This window comes from Oryctolagus cuniculus, chromosome 17 (assembly GCF_051225735.1).
Source record: "Oryctolagus cuniculus isolate XC-2025 breed Fujian yellow rabbit chromosome 17, ASM5122573v1, whole genome shotgun sequence".
Classification (NCBI taxonomy): Eukaryota; Metazoa; Chordata; class Mammalia; order Lagomorpha; family Leporidae; genus Oryctolagus; species Oryctolagus cuniculus.
Window position 1 is genome coordinate 39,887,150 of NC_142883.1, and position 15,504 is coordinate 39,902,653.

The window sequence follows — 15,504 nt, forward strand, 5'->3', positions numbered from 1 at the left end:
GTGCCTCTTGTGTACACTGTGACAATGCCTAATGGCTTCTCTCTTCCCCTCCCAACCCAGGCACAGCCACCTGGCTACTCTTCCTGCAGAACTTCTAGTCACAGCACTTCTCTTCCCCACTGAATTGAAACTTTCGGTGCCTGTTATTACTGACGTGACCACACACTCCAGTTTGCCTGGGGCAGTGTTAATTTGATCTGTAGTTCCAAAAATAATTATCAACCGTGCCATCTGTTACTTTGCAAAACTTTCTAATTTGGGTGATAAAGAGTTATAGGTTCACCTCTTCCTATTGCTATGTAATAGAGCACTAAATCCACTGACCTTGGCAGCTGGCCTTGACCTTCCTCCTGCAAGTCTCTACCACTTGCAACATAAAGGCTATAATTTCCACACATGCCTTGACCCTGACATATCTGAATATGGCTTCCATCCATTTGGTAAGTACATCAAGATCATCACCACAGATAGGCATTTTTCTCAAGCAAGCCCTATCCTCTGCCTCCAACAGGGGCCCTCCACCTGAACATTCACCATGACCAAGTTTACGTTCCACCTTGCTGGAGTCTAAAGCCTTTATATAACCATCTTGCTGAGGGTCCTCTAGCCCTCCTCCGATTGATTATTCAGTGTTAGGTTGGAAGACAAAGAAGTAAGGTCTGGGAGAGGAAGAAGGCCCCGAAGCTGTTGCAAGAGGTCATGGGAGAGACTCGGGATGAGCATGAGGCTGGTGAGAAAAGGAACGGCAGTGAGTCTCCTGCTGGTTGAGTGACCCCAATATGTGGAGTCTTGGGAAGCACAGCTGGGAGCGGGACTCAGAAGGCTGGAGTAGATTTTCTGGTCCTGTCAGTTTCACCCTGAGCCCTGGGGAAGGTCAGCAAAGCCAAAGGGCCATTTCTGAGGAACACAGTCAGTTCCCTGGGACTCTCATTCCCACTGACATTTTTCTCCCTCCCTTATTTGGATCCATCCCCCCAACACACACACAAATTACTGATTGTAATAAAATGTGCATTTATTTTATGTATTCCAAAAATATTTACTTCCATTTAACATTAGGAATCACATCTTAGGTTCATAAGAACAAAGCTTTCCTAAAAAGACAAGACATCATAATGTGATTTTCTTCCCCAGGACCCTTAAAGATTCCAGGGAGATGGTGGCGAGGTGCTGCATTGCCCACATTTGGCAGGGGGTTGAAGTGGGGCTCAGACAAGACAAGTCACATGCTCAAAGTTTTATATTTTAAAGACAACTAATATTCATGGAAAATGCATTCAAGAACTCCAATAACTTAAAAATAATATTTAAAAATATTAAGTCATTTTCCTTTTGGAATGATAATGGAGTCATCTCAGAATGCATCTTTTCTTTAAAAAATATTTTATTTATTTATTTGAGAGGCAGAATTACAGAAAGAGAGGGAGAGACAGAGAGAAAGGTCGTCCATTTGATGTGTGCAATGGCTGGAGCTGGGTCAATCTGAAGCCAGGAACTTCTTCCAGGTCTCCCACATGGGTACAGGAGCCCAAGCACTTGGGACATCTTCCATTGCTTTCCCAGCCCATAAGCAGAGAGCTGGATGGAAAGAGGAGCAGCCGGGACATGAACTGGCACCCATATTGGATGCAGGTGCCACAGGTGAGGCTTAGCTCACTGTGCTGCAGCTCCAGCCCCTCAGAACGCATCTTGAGAAGGAAAATAAATGAAGCATTTCTCAAACTTCAGTTTGGTCTCAGAATAGGTGACTATGGCTTTGAAGTTTTGGATTTTTGGTCCAGGTATTTTATAGAATCTTGGACCCACTTCTCCTTGGGGTCAGCACAGATCTCCTTGGCCAACTTGGTCTTGAAGCTGTCAGGGAGAGAGAAAGAAAGCAATTAGGAGGATCCTGGTTGAAAATTCTGTCCATTTAACCTCAAATCTTCCAGAACCATTTGCCATGGGGGAAGAGGCTGCTATGGGAGAGAAGGGATTGGAGAGGGGATGGGAACGGACTGCTGCTCCTGATGTCCCAGAAAAGTCATCATTGCTCTTGCCTCAGTGGAACTGGTATGATCTGAACACACTACCAGTCATACCAGACAGGGAGCTGAGAGTGAACATTTCCTATTGTGAGTGTTCATGAATTAGATTATTGAGGTCAAAGTGAGTGAGCCTATGACTCCAAGTAATTCTGACATGCTTCTTCACTTGGCATCCTAGAAATGACTCTTGGGTCTGGAGAGGGTGAGCTTTGTCTACTTACATCACAGCTTTCTGGGGGCATTTGCTGCCACTGATTCTTCTGTAGCTCTCCAGCCGCTGGAGGGGCATCTTCTTGGCCATAGAGAAGCAGCAAGTGGTTGGGACAAAAGCTGGATTTGGGGGAAAAAGTTGCAGAAAGGGTGAGCTACTAATGATACACAGATATTTCAAACTCAGCTTTGGAAGGGAGGAAGGAAGTTTGGAGAAAATGAGGATGTGTCAGAGGTAGAGGTAGAATCCATCCACTGAGATGTCTGGGCCTTTGCCTCTGACCCGGCATGCTCCCTGGTGCAGGGGGAACCCATCACCATCGGTGAGGGTAGGGAAGAAGCTTGGCTGATGTGATTACGAGCAGCTATGTGTCCCTGCGATAACCACGGCACTGTTCTCTGCTTCCTGGACACACAGTAAACTAATTCCTCTTGACTACTTTTGTTTGGTTCAGGCAGCTAACTACTACTGAGCAATAAGTGAGGAGACAGAGAGACATGTGTCATTTTTGAGCGAGAGTGTGTTGCCTATGCAAGACCCTCAAGAGCTTTCTCTTCCTTAGTTGCAGTAACTGGCAGTGCTCCTGTGGGCAATAGCTGCATCAGAACAGAATTCTGAGTATGTGAAGCAGAAACCCAAGCCTAGACATGACCATCATTTGGCACAAGTGAGAAATTAACATGTGTTAATTTCATTTCTTGTGTGAAGCCACTGATCATTTAGGATTGTTTGTAACACAGCATGCTGTAGCATCTTGGGCAGACACACTCCATAGGCAGAAGGAAGCAAAGGCTGGAAAATGAGTTATAGTACAAATACTTAGATATTTTTTCCTAAGCAGAATCAAAATAAATCACCTCCAGAGATTCCTGTAGGATCCAATCACCTTCTCCTAATCACTGTCTCTGAAAGATGTCCCTGAGGCCAACAGGTTTTTCCTTTTCTCCCCATCTCACAGTAAGAGGAGGGCATTCATTTCTGTGCCCCATCCCCAAACTCTACCCACGAATGCACCCAGCATCTCTCTCAATACTCATGTCAGAGCAAGCGCATGGGGACCCACTGAGATGGCCCAGGCTTCTGGTCCTGGCTTCTCCACTGACTGGATGCAAGGTCAGGCCATTTCTCCACCTGCTGCATCTGCTTGCCCCCTTCCCAGTGCGGAGTTTGCAGTGAGTCTCTGAAGACACTTGCTGACCTGAGAGTTTTAGAGGTGGTTGGATTTCTCTTAGGGAGACAAGGCCTTACCTGGCTGAGCAAGCACCTGGGAGCTGAAAACAGCCGCCGTGACCAGCATGCAGAGAAGTGCTGCAGAGACCTTCATGCTGAGGGCAAGCAGATGAGCGTGGAGCACAAGTTGGAGGCTTCTGGATTGATCTCTGTCTCTGTCACTTTTGATCACTCTGCCTGCCTTTATAGGGAGCAGAGAGGGTGGGCTCTTCCAGGGAAGTCTTTCCTAAGTAAAGTCACTATCAAATCAGATTGGGATGTGGAGAGTGGAGAGCGTATTGAATTGCTGACCAAATTCCAGTTCTTGGGAAGAGATATGAATTAAGGAAGCCAGATGGTGGGTGGGACTTGGCGTCTCTCTCATCTATTCTGGGACTTGGAGTAGGAATGATGGTGGTAGCTTGTGATGAAATGAAATAAAACAAAACATCTGCTGTGGGGAGGGAAGCAAGCGAAGCTCAGGGCATGTTGAGGTGAGCTGATCTAGAGACCTTCCTCAGCGGCAGTGCCCAGAATTGGGAGGCCAGGCAGGGGCCCTGAACCTTCTGCAAGGCTCTCACCCAGAGGCAGAGAGCTCAGCCACTCATCACTGCTTTTCAACTCTGAGAACCAGGAAGGGGAGCAAAGAGGGGCTTACCCCTCTGATTTAACCTTAGTGTCCTGGGAACCTAAGCATCCCAGGATGTCAGAACTGGAGAATTTCTACTGACCTTGACTTCCTGTGCACTTTTAAACTATTTGCTTAACTTCTAACACCCTTTTACAAGTAGAATCCAAACAAGCTCCTATACATTGATGACACGTAGGGGAGTGGGTTTGTTTGTAGCAGAACAAGTGGCTCCCTGTGTCCTCACACCCCAAGGATCCAAGGAGAACTCTTGGAAAATCAGCCATCTGGCTTATCCTCAGCTCCTGGACCACATGGCAAAGTGTCTGATAGCTAAAAACATCAAGAGATAGGGCCACCACAACCAACAGGTATCGCCTTGTGCATAGTACTTAAGCCCCCTAGGAGGAGAGAGTGCAAGAGGAGATAAAACCTTCACTTAACTCACTAGGGTGAGTTACAACATTGGTTACTGCTGTGGAAGCATTACACAGTTGTTTCCTGGCTCTTCCTGCACACTCCTACATCAAACTCATGGATTGGCACAGTTTCACAGACAGGTGTGTTAAGAGGGACTCTGAGGACTTAGTTGAAGGCAGTGTCATGGTTGACTGGTCATGTCTCATGGGCACAGGATTAAAGAGTGCCCTTGCTGGCCTGCAAGGTCTCTGAGTGTTCATCCAGAATAATCACCTTCAAAGGGACCAAGTAGGGCCAGGCACCTGTGCCTTCCCTGTTCTTTGCTGCTCAGCTCTAGGTAAGGTGGGCCGATGGAGACTCTAGGCCTAGAATGCCTGAATTTGGGTGATGGCTGTGCCACTGACCAGCTCTGCTACCACAGACAACTTTCTTACCATGCTTTCTCACTAACTTTCTTATCCCATGTTAGGTTAAGATGTGGATGATCATCATGCCTGTCTTAGAGGCTCATGGTGTGAATTAAATGAGTTAATAATATATACAGTGGGGGCCGGCGCTGTGGTGCAGTGGTCTAACACCCTGGCCTGAAGTGCCGACATTCCATATGGGCGCCGGTTTGAGACCCAGTGGCTCCACTTCTGATCCAGCTCTCTGCTGTGGCCTGGGAAAGCAGTGGAAGTTGGCCCAAGTCCTTGGGCCTCTGCACCCGCGTGGGAGACCTGGAAGAAGCTCCTGGCTCCTGGCTTCGGATTGGCACAGCTCCAGCCATTGCGGCCAACTGGGGAGTGAATCAGCGGATGGAAGATTCTCTCTTCGTCTCCTCTCTCTGTGTAACTCTTTCTAATAAATAATTAAGTCTTAAAAAATAATATATACAGTGCTTAGAAGAGTGACCAGATCTCCGTATGTACACAGCAAATGGAAGATAATACTTGTCATTATTAGGAAATGTGGCACATTTCTGTGGACCAGGAGATGCTAGAAAGACACCCCACATCTGGGCAGATGACTTCCTCTGCCGATCCTCCCAAATTCCCCATGATTCCAAGTAAAGATCGGCTACTCTGGAGACAGTTTCCAGGAATTCTCTGGTTACACACATGGGAGAGGTGAAATCTCAGAGACCTTGACAATGCAAGACATTTGGAAGGAATGCTCTTGACCTCAAGGTGCCTTGGCTGCCTTAGTTGAGTGATGTTTCCTGCATAGGAAATACTCTGACAGTCCTGCAGGAAGTTGAGTGGGCCCTATTAGCTAATGACTACATTTATTGTGTTGCCTCCCTCACTTCACAATTATTTCAAACCCAGTAAATCTCAGCAGGGACAAATAAAATAAATCTTCAGACATTCAAGAGAAGCAACGGTTCTATCCATCCAGTTGTTGGCTCTCTCGGGCGAGTGAGGGAATCCTGCTGGCTCACTTTTCCTGTTTTCCTTGGAAGCTCACATCCCAGCATGACCTAAAGCAGCCTGTGATTTGACACCTGATGAATGGGGAGACTTCGTAGGAAGGACCCTGAAAGATGGGCAGAAAATGAGTCCTCTATTATGAAAACAAAATCTTGGCTTCTTAAACATTTTCCAAGGAACAGTGAGGGGTCGGTAGGACAGATGCCAGGGGTCAGGGCTCCTGGCTTTATTTTCTAACTCTGCGCCAGATTTTTTATAAAGCTGTAGAGCATTAGAGAGGCTTTATTTTTTTTTTTTAAAGATTTATTTATTTTACTTGAAAGTCAGAGTTACACAGAGATAGAAGGCAAGACAGAGAGAGAGAGAGAGAGGTCTTCCATCCAATGGTTCATTCCCAATTGGTTGCAACAGCCAGAGCTGTGCCAATCCAAAGCCTGTGGAGCCAGGAGCTTCTTCCAGGTCTCCCATGTGGGTACAGGGGCCCAAGGACTTGGGCCACTTCTACTGCTTTCCCAGGCCACAGCAGAGAGCTGGATAGGAAGTGGAGCAGCTGGGACTCAAACCGGTGCCCATATGGGATGCCGGCACTGCAGGCGGCAGCTTTACCCACTACGCCACAGTACCGGCCCCTAGATAGGCTTTAAAGAGACACTGACACAGTGACATTTATTTTATCCCAACTCTCTCTCTCTCTCTTTCTCTTTTTTTTTTAAAGATTGTTTTATTTATTTGAAAGTCAGAGTTACACAGAGAGAGGAGAGGCAGAGAGAGAGGTCTTCCATTCGCTGGTTCACTCCCCAATTGGCCGCAACAGCCAGAGCTATGCCGATCTGAAACCAGGAGCAGGAGCTTCTTCCCGGTTTCCCACGTGGGTGCAGGGGCCTGAGGACTTGGGTCATCTTCTATTGCTTTCCCAGGCCACAGCAGAGAGCTGGATCAGAAGTGGAGCAGCCTGGACTTGAACCGGTGCCCATATGGGATGTGGCGCTTCAGGCCATGGTGTTAACCCACTGTGCCACAGCACTGGCCCCTCTTCTGGTTTTTAATGGTAGCAATGATTATGGTATCAATCCTTCTATTAATTGGGATTAAACTGGGCTCCAAGCATCAGTGGCTTAACACAACAGACTTATTTATCTCTGTCACAGTTGAAGACAGACCAGATAGCTGTCCTCCAAGTAGTGACCACTGACTTCAGGATATGGACTGCTTCCACCTTGAAGTTGAGCTTTATAGAAGAGTGTCCCCAAAGTTACTGTTAGTGGAAGAAAAGATTGGAAGTGTGAGTTATTTATAGGTGTCAGGGCTTCACCTAATTGGTTAGTATTCAGCCACATGGCCCCCAGAAAATGCAATTTAGTCTGGGGAATGTAGAGGGGCTCATGGCTATGTGATGGACATTTACGGTTTGTGCTACTTCAGGGCTAGTGCATGTCCAACAGCCAAGCTTCAGAGATGAGAAAGTTTAAACAGAAGTCACTCTTTGTGTGCAAGCCAGAGGGCCCAGGCCAAGTTAAAAAACTACACTAGTCCGCAGGCGAGAAAATCAGGGTGCCTCTAAGTCTATCCTGTGACTGGTCCCAGACACAGCTGAGGACCAGTGAAAAAGGAGGAAGGGGCCTCTCCCCACACAATACTCCCTATCAGAACCTTTGGAAGGGAACGTGTTGGGTCACCTGCCAGTCCTCTACCTAACTTCTCCACGCAGGTAGTGTTTGTATTATTCTGGACATCTGTGGGGTTTTTTGGTGTTTGGGTGATGTTGGCACTAGTATGAGAGCTGCTGGTCTACCGCGCAGGCCCAGTCAGCTGAAGTCACTTGCCCAAGTTTACCAGGCACATTAGTGGTGTTCCTGGCTAATCTGTGAATCCCATTGAACTTGGTGCCCAGTACTCCTGTTGTGGTTTGGGATTTCTCTTTAATTCTCCATGCCTATAGGGGACTAAGGGTCCTAGGCCTGCCTAAGGACGAATAAGTTTAAAATTCCTTGAGAACAAAGAGACACAGCTTGACAAAGATAACTGGAGCCAATTCTGTTGGTGCTTAGGCACATGGAGCTCTTCTCTCCTTCTTGTCCTACTCTGATACTCTGCTTGATACTGGCCTGCATCAGTGGGCTTGCTGCATCTCATTAAGATGCAGCGTGTACTCATATCCCCTACTACTACTCCTGGCATGTCTGCTTCCCATTTGTTCTCTCTGTAATCTGAGATTAAGCTCTTCACTGGTGTTTGAGGACAGACCAAAGGCAGAAGCAGGGGCAGAAAATACTGTTGGACACAGCCTGGGCACTAAATGATCACCAGTAAATTGTCTGCTTGCCACAAACGTGTCTGATTCCTCTTGACATCTGGAGAAGTCTACCTAGGGCTTTGATGGAAATTCTGTCTCTAAGAAGATAGCCTGAAGCTATCAACGGTTTGTCAGGGTCGCACATTGAGTGCAGGATCCACACCTTCCTCCTTCTTCCCTAACTTGTCAAGATGGACATTTTTTTTTAAAGACTCCTGGTTTTCTGCTCCGTAAGGGAGTTGCAGAATCATCTGTGGGTTCTTTCCTGGTTTCTCAGTGCAGATGGTATTTGCATTACTCTGGATTAGAGGATTGATGAAGAGAGAAACACTAACCAGCCATGAGGCTGACATAATGGATGAAGGCAGACACTTTGGGGTAGGGTATGTGATGGTGATGAATAACTTTGCAAAGAAAGAGAGGTCCTTGCACAAGTGTCTGCAGCTCATGTCGCACGTGGGGCCGCACAGCGGGCTCAGCTTGGCACCGGCCTGCCTGGGACGAAGCCCAGGGTCTGTCTTATGCTTGTCCCTCCTCAATACCAGCCGCACACTCTGCAACTATGCCCCTCTCCCAGCCACTCTGGGGACCCTTCAGTTCCGTTTCATCTTTTAAAAAGTCATCGAAGTCAAGTTTTTTACAAAAATATATTTTATGTAAAAGTGCAAGAATAACACATATAAAATAATCAATTCTATAATAAAATGGCACAGTATGTACAAGGCTTTACAGTTCAAACTCCTCCCCCATGCCAGTGCAAGTTAAATTAAGGTGCTAATAACTTAAAAATATTTAAGGAAAACTGTGATTCACACGACTACACAAAGCTCCTATTTCTTAGAATTACAACAAGATAATCTCTGTACAACTCTTGAGTTGAAGCGAGTGGACACAGGTTACTTGCTTCTCAAATCCAGGCTTGGATTTAATGCAGGCAAGACTGCTCAAGGCTTTGAAGTCTGAGTTTTCTTGTTCAGGTAGGCAATGGCATTTTGGGCCCATGGCCACTTGGGGTCAGCACAGACCTCTCGGTGCTGTTTGGTCTTGAAGCTGTGGGGAGAAAGGACGGTTAGACAATGTGCTTAAGAGGATTTAACCGAGGGGTGTAACCTATGCTGTGGGAAACCTGTCCGGGCTGGTGGGGCTACCCCAGTGGAGGAGGAGGAAGACAAGACAAAGGAAGAGCCTCAGGGGAAGCAGCCGCTCTCGTCGGCCTGGGTGAAGTCTCCTGGGCTCTGGGATGAAGAAACTGAGCTCTGAACTGAAGACCAGCAAGGAAGCTGGAAGCAGGAAGCAGGAAGCCATGTTTTTGCTTGGCTTCAGCTTTCCCACCGGAAAGCTTCCGGGGCTGAGAGTGTCTCTACCCAGGCTGGGCACCGTGGTCCTCTCTGTTACCCTAGAGGAGAGCTCAGGACTGCGGGCTGAGGGTGCTGGCCATGGTCCACTCACATCACAGCTTCCCGGGGACAGTAGCTGATGCTGATGAGTGTGTAGCTCCTCAGCTTCTGCGGGTCCATCCTCCTGTTGTGGAATCTGTAGCAGCAGGTTTTGCCGCTGTTAGTCCCTTCTGCAATGAAACAAGCAGTCTCTTCAGGGTGTTCTCTGGGTCTCCTTATTTGTCAAGGAGGGAATAGTTGGAAGGCAGAACGGGAGAGAAAGGGAGACGGAGGGGGAGAAGCTGCCCACCCCAAGTTCAATGTCTCTGCTCTTTGAGATCTTTCCTTAAACCCTCACTCTCATGGACTATAAGTGGGGCATGAAGCATCACCAGCTGATAGAGGAAGGGTCGTCCAATAATGCAATGCCCTGGGGGCAGGGAGACCCCAGTTACATGCCTCTTTTAGGCTCCAAAAATCCATTGTCTCTGCAGAGCTACTTTGCTGGAGGCTGGGCTAGAAGAAGGTTCTGTTCAAACAAGGTGATTCTGAAGAGGTCATAGGAGGGGCACATGAGCCAATGATCAGGGCCAGAGAATAATAGCAGTTGGGGACCCCTGTGCCCACTGCCTCTGCAGAAGCTGGGCCAACTAAAGCACAGAGCATTCTGGGTCTCCTCTCCTCCCTTCCATATCTTGGAAGTGCCCTGCACACCCGCCACCTGCGGTCCCCTCTTAGATCACCCCCAACTCTGAACCCTACTGACAGCAGCTAGGTGGCGACTGCCTGAGGGTGTTTCCAGTGTTGGAAACCCAGAGGAGCCAGATGTGGGGTTCACCGCTGGAATTGGAGCTCAGGCTCTGCCCGGAGCTGCGGTGTGACTGGGCTCCCTCCTGGCCCATGAGCTACCTTAGCTTGGAAAAGCAGCTGTTCAAGTGAGACTGTGGGGACGCCTCCCGCTGTGGCAGTCCCTGAACACCTGGAGAGGAGATGGAGAGATCTGTGTCTCACGGGGAGGAGGGGGGGACCTCACCTGGCTGGGCAAGCACCTGGGAGCTGAAGGCAGCCACTGTGAGCAGCAGGCACAGAAGTGCTGCAGAGATTTGCATGCTGGAGCGCGAGGAGGCGAGCTTGGAGGGAGAGCTGCAGGTTCCTGTGCTGGCCTCAGCCTCTCTGCTCCTGGGGAGGCTATGCCTCTGCCTATTATATGCAAAAGGATGAGGGGTGGGGCAAGAGAGCTTTGCAAATTCTGAATGAATCACAGGATACAGTCCTAAATCTGCTGAGCCAGAGCCTGGCCCCCTGCCTAGAAAAGAGAAGGAAAGTGTGGGTGTGAATGGAGTGAGCTGTTTTCCCTCTGAGACCAGAACAGGCTGGTGAGGCAGGGGCAGTGTCCGGGCAGAGCACAGCGCTCCACGGCTGTGTTATGAGCTCAACTTCTTTGAAATGGAACACTTTCTTTAGAAAAGCGGAAGGAAGCAGGGACACTGAAGCCAAGGAGACGTCAGAGATGTCCTCACTTTTCCTTGTGGGCAATATCCCCAGGACCCCAGAGTGCAGAAGGAGGCACTGAAATCCAACTGATCTCTAAAGTGCATCGAGAGAGGCTTCACGCTCTTTAAGTTCCGGCAGCTGTCTCAAATTGAGAAAAATAGAGTAACAGAACGTGAGCAGAATGACAGGATTCGGCACTAGAATAATACTACCTGGAACTGTAGGGTCTTTTCTATTCACCTATTTCTGCATAACAACCCATTAGAAACAGGTGTCTTGCATCAATAGCGACCGTTTACTTTGCTCTGAATTACGAGGGTTGACTGGCTTCAGCTAGATGGCATTTGCTCAAGGTCTTTCCTATCTTTGCAGTTGGATGATGGTTAAGATTGGGATCATCGCAAAGCCTTTGCTTAATGTCTGATGTCTGGGCTGAGGACAGGAACAGCAAGGGGTTGGACCAGATGAAGCTCTCCTCTCTCTCTCTCTCTCTCTCTCTCTCTCTCTCTCTCTCCTGGCCTCATCACCAACCTCTTCAGGGGTTCATCCACATGGTTAGTTTTTTAAATTAATTATTTAGTTTTAAAGTGATACTTCCCACCCTACCCTCCCTCCCGCCCATGCTGCCACTCTCCTTCCTTTCTTATTCTTTTAATTTTTACAATCATCTACTTTCAGTTTATTTTATACTCATAAGATTACCCTTACACTAAGTAAAGGATTCAGCAGCAAATAGTAAGCAGAAATAACACTGTTCCTCAACAGTAGAGACAAGGGCTGTAAACCAATCAGTGAATCTTAAAATGTCAATTTTGTTAATACACTTTGCATTTATTTGTACTCTATTACGTTAGATAATTTACACTGGCTAGCTTCCAGCCCCCCAGGAGCAAGGCTAAGGCATACAGAGCACATCGTTGTGGCACAGCTAGTTAGGTCAGGGCTTGTGATATCGGCATTCCATATTGCAGTGCTGCTTCAAGTCACAGTTGCTCCGCTTCTGATCCAGGTTCCTGCTAATGTGCCTGGGAAGCAGTAGATGATGGCTCAAGTATGACAGTCCCCGCCACCCATGTGGGAAACCAGGATGGAGTTCCTGTCTCTTGGTTTCAGTCTACTCCAGCCCTGGCCATTGCAGCCATTTGGAGAGTGAACCAGCAGATGGAAGATCTCTCCCTCTCTTTCTGTTACTCTGTCTTTCAAATAAATAAACCTTTTAAAAACAAAAAAGTTGAGTAGTGGACAAACTGGGGAGGGACTCAGGTTGATGCTGGTACCCTTCTGAACAAGTGATTCTAAGTCTGTCCTGTTTGTTCAAAACAGACATCGAAGTGGGGGGCTTCCAGGAAGTACTACGCTGGACATAAAGGTGGAAGGTTAGTATCTCAGTAATGGAGGAGAGAAGAGTTTCTAGAAGTTCTGGGAGATCTCCAGATGTGAAGTATTTTGGGGCTTGATGGAATTTTGACCACTCAGCCCAGGGAGAACATTCTCTGTGTCACCAGCACTCTAGCTTTGGACAATCAGATGTGAGATACAGTGACAAGTGCTGTCTCTGAACAGAAACTAGTAGCCTCTCACCATGGCTGCCCTTCCTCTTAACTATAGGATGGCAGGACCCAGATGAGAGTGCTCTTTCAGCTTGGGTCTTATAATGGAGGAGACCCATGGGCAAGAGACACAGCACAGTTCCAGGACATGGAGCAAGTAGGATTCTAACATTAGAGGAGCTGAGTGAAATATATATGGATTCTCACTGTACTATTTTTGCAACTTTTCTGTGAGATTAAAATTTGCCCAAAAATAAAAATCTGAAAAACACACCACTCCAAAACCCTGGGATGTAGAGAAAGCAATGTGAAGAGGGAAGTTGATAGGGATAAATGTTTAATTAAAAAAGAAGAAAGATCTCAAATCAGCACTCTAATATAACACTTGAGAAACTAGAAAAAGAACAAACTAAGTAAACCCAAAACTAGCTGTAGAAGGAAGAAAACAAAACTAGAGCAGAGATCAATTAAGCAGGGCATTTTTAAAAATAGAAAAAGCAATCAATGACATTGAGAGTTGGTTTGTTGAAATCATCAACAAACTCTTAGATTAACTGAAGAGAAAAAGAAGGCTCAAATCACTAAAATATGAAATAAAAGAGGGGACATTACAATTAATGTCACAGAAGAAAGGATTATAAGACAGTACTCTGAATAATTACATGTGAGTATACTGGATAACCTAAGGGGAAAACAAGTAAAATCCTAGTAATACACAATCATGAAGAAACAGAAAATCTGAACAGATCTATAGCTAGTGAGGAAATTATATTCCTAGTCAAAAGCCTCCCAACAAGAGTAGGCGCTTGGTGCAGCAGTTAAGATACCAATTGGTTAGTTCGTATCCTATATGGAGTGCTTGGGTTGGCGCCTTTGCTCTGTTTCTGATTCTGGCTTCCTGCTAATGTGCACCCTGGGAGGCAGCAGGTGATGGCTAACATAGATGGGTCCCTGCCACCCTTGTAGGAGATCTGGCTTGAATTCAAGGCTCCTGGCTTCAACCCGGCCCAATTTTGCCTTTTGTAGACATTTGGGGAATGAACCAGTAGATTGATGAAAAATCTCTCTTTGTCCATCTTGGTCTCAGTCTCTATCTCTCTGTCTTTCAAGTAAATAAAAATTTAAAACAAATGTCTCCCAACAGAGAAAAGCCCAGTATCAGATGGCTTTACTGGAGAATTTTATCAGACATCTAAAGAAGAATTAACACTGACCCTCCTCAAATTCTTCCAAGTATTGAAGAGGGGTAAAGATTTTCAAACTCACTCTATGAGACTAGGATCAGCCTGATATCAAAGCCATTCAAAGACACTACAAAAAAGGAAACTATAGACAAATATTCATAATGAATATTGATGCAAAAACCCTCAACAAAATATTAGCAAACTGAATTCAACAGCACATTTAAAGGATTATGTACTTGTATTAAGTAGATTTATTCCTGGAATATAAGGATGGTTGAACACACAGGAATCAGTAAATATAATCAACCACATTGACAGATGAGGGACAAAAGTCACACTATTATCTCAATTGATGCTAAAAAAGCATTTGAAAAAATTCAACATCTTTTCATGATAAGAATACTCAACAAATGAGAAAAGTATTTTTGGAAATAGAAGGACACTATCTCAATTTAATAAAGACGATGTTTGAGAAACCCACAGCTGACAGCCTACTCAACTGGGCAAGACTAAAGGCACTATTTCTAAGACAAGAATGCCTGCTCTTGCCATTTCTAGTCAACCCAGTCCTAAAAGTCCTAGCTGCAACAAACAAGGAGGAATAAATAAAAATCACCCACATCAAAGAGGAAGGCATAAAACTATCTCTTTCTGTAAGTGATGTGTCCTTATTTGTAGGAAACCCTGAAGATTGTACCCCTAAAATACCTGTTACAACTAATAAAAGAATGTAGCAAAATAACAGTATACAAAATCAATAATTGTATTTCTATACACTTACAGTGAAAAAATCTGAAAAGAAAATGTTTATGGATTGGATGGCTTAATATTGGTAAGTTGTTAATAGTACTTAAAGCAATCTTCAGGGACAGGCATTTAGCCTAGAAGTCAAGATGCTGGTTAAGATGTCTGATTCCTGTATCAGAATACCTGGATTTGGTCACTGGCTCTGGTTCCTGACTCCAGCTTCCTGCAAGTACAGGCTTTGGGAGGCAGTGAGATGGCTCAAGTAATTCAGTTGGTACCTCCCATGTGGGAGACCTAGACTGAATACCCAGCTACCAGCTTCAGCTCAGCCTGCCCTCAGCTGTTGCATTTGAGGAGTCACCCAGAAGATCTCTGTCTCTCGTTCCCTCTTCCTCTCTCTTCTTCTCCCTCTCTCTGTCCCTCTCCCGTCTTCTCTGTCTCACTGTCTTTCCCTATCTCTGCCTCTTCAAAACATAAAAATTTTAAAAGTGATCTATAGAGTCAGTGCAATCCTTATATAAAAATTCCAATGACAACTTTTGCAGAAGTAAAAAGATTCCATCTTAAAATTTGTCTAGAATATCAAGGTACCCCAAATAGTCAAAATAATCTTGATAAAGCTTAAGCTAGAAGGTCTCACACTTCCTGATTTGAAAATAGATTACAAATATATGGTAATCAAGCTACTATGCTATTAGTATAAAGATAGGTTAATAGGATAGAAAGGAAAGATAGAATAGGAGAGCCAAAAGATAAAAAAAACCGTTATACGTATGGTCAAACGATCTTTGAAAAGACAGTATCTTCCACAAATTATGTTGGAAAGACTGGATATCCAAGTGCAAAGATTGAAACTGTACCTTTATCTTACACCAGATATGAAATTTAACTCAAAATTGGTCAAAGATCTAAATGCAAGACCTTAAACTATAACTCCCAAGAAGAAACATAGG

General features: G+C 45.8%; 2 protein-coding genes across 2 annotated transcripts; both read right to left on the bottom strand.

Moving 5' to 3' along the window:
• Window positions 1–1,002: 1,002 nt before the first annotated feature.
• Window positions 1,003–3,868, bottom strand: CCL11 (C-C motif chemokine ligand 11). The gene is given in 3 exon segments (NM_001322432.1): window positions 1,003–1,854; window positions 2,249–2,357; window positions 3,487–3,868. Coding segments are annotated over 3 exon segments (291 nt in total). The 5' UTR covers window positions 3,563–3,868; the 3' UTR covers window positions 1,003–1,748.
• A 5,071-nt stretch (window positions 3,869–8,939) lies between these two features.
• CCL7 (C-C motif chemokine ligand 7) lies at window positions 8,940–10,740 on the bottom strand. Its single transcript, NM_001297482.1, is given in 3 exon segments — window positions 8,940–9,250; window positions 9,650–9,767; window positions 10,610–10,740. Coding segments are annotated over 3 exon segments (300 nt in total). The 5' UTR covers window positions 10,686–10,740; the 3' UTR covers window positions 8,940–9,144.
• Window positions 10,741–15,504: the final 4,764 nt, after the last annotated feature.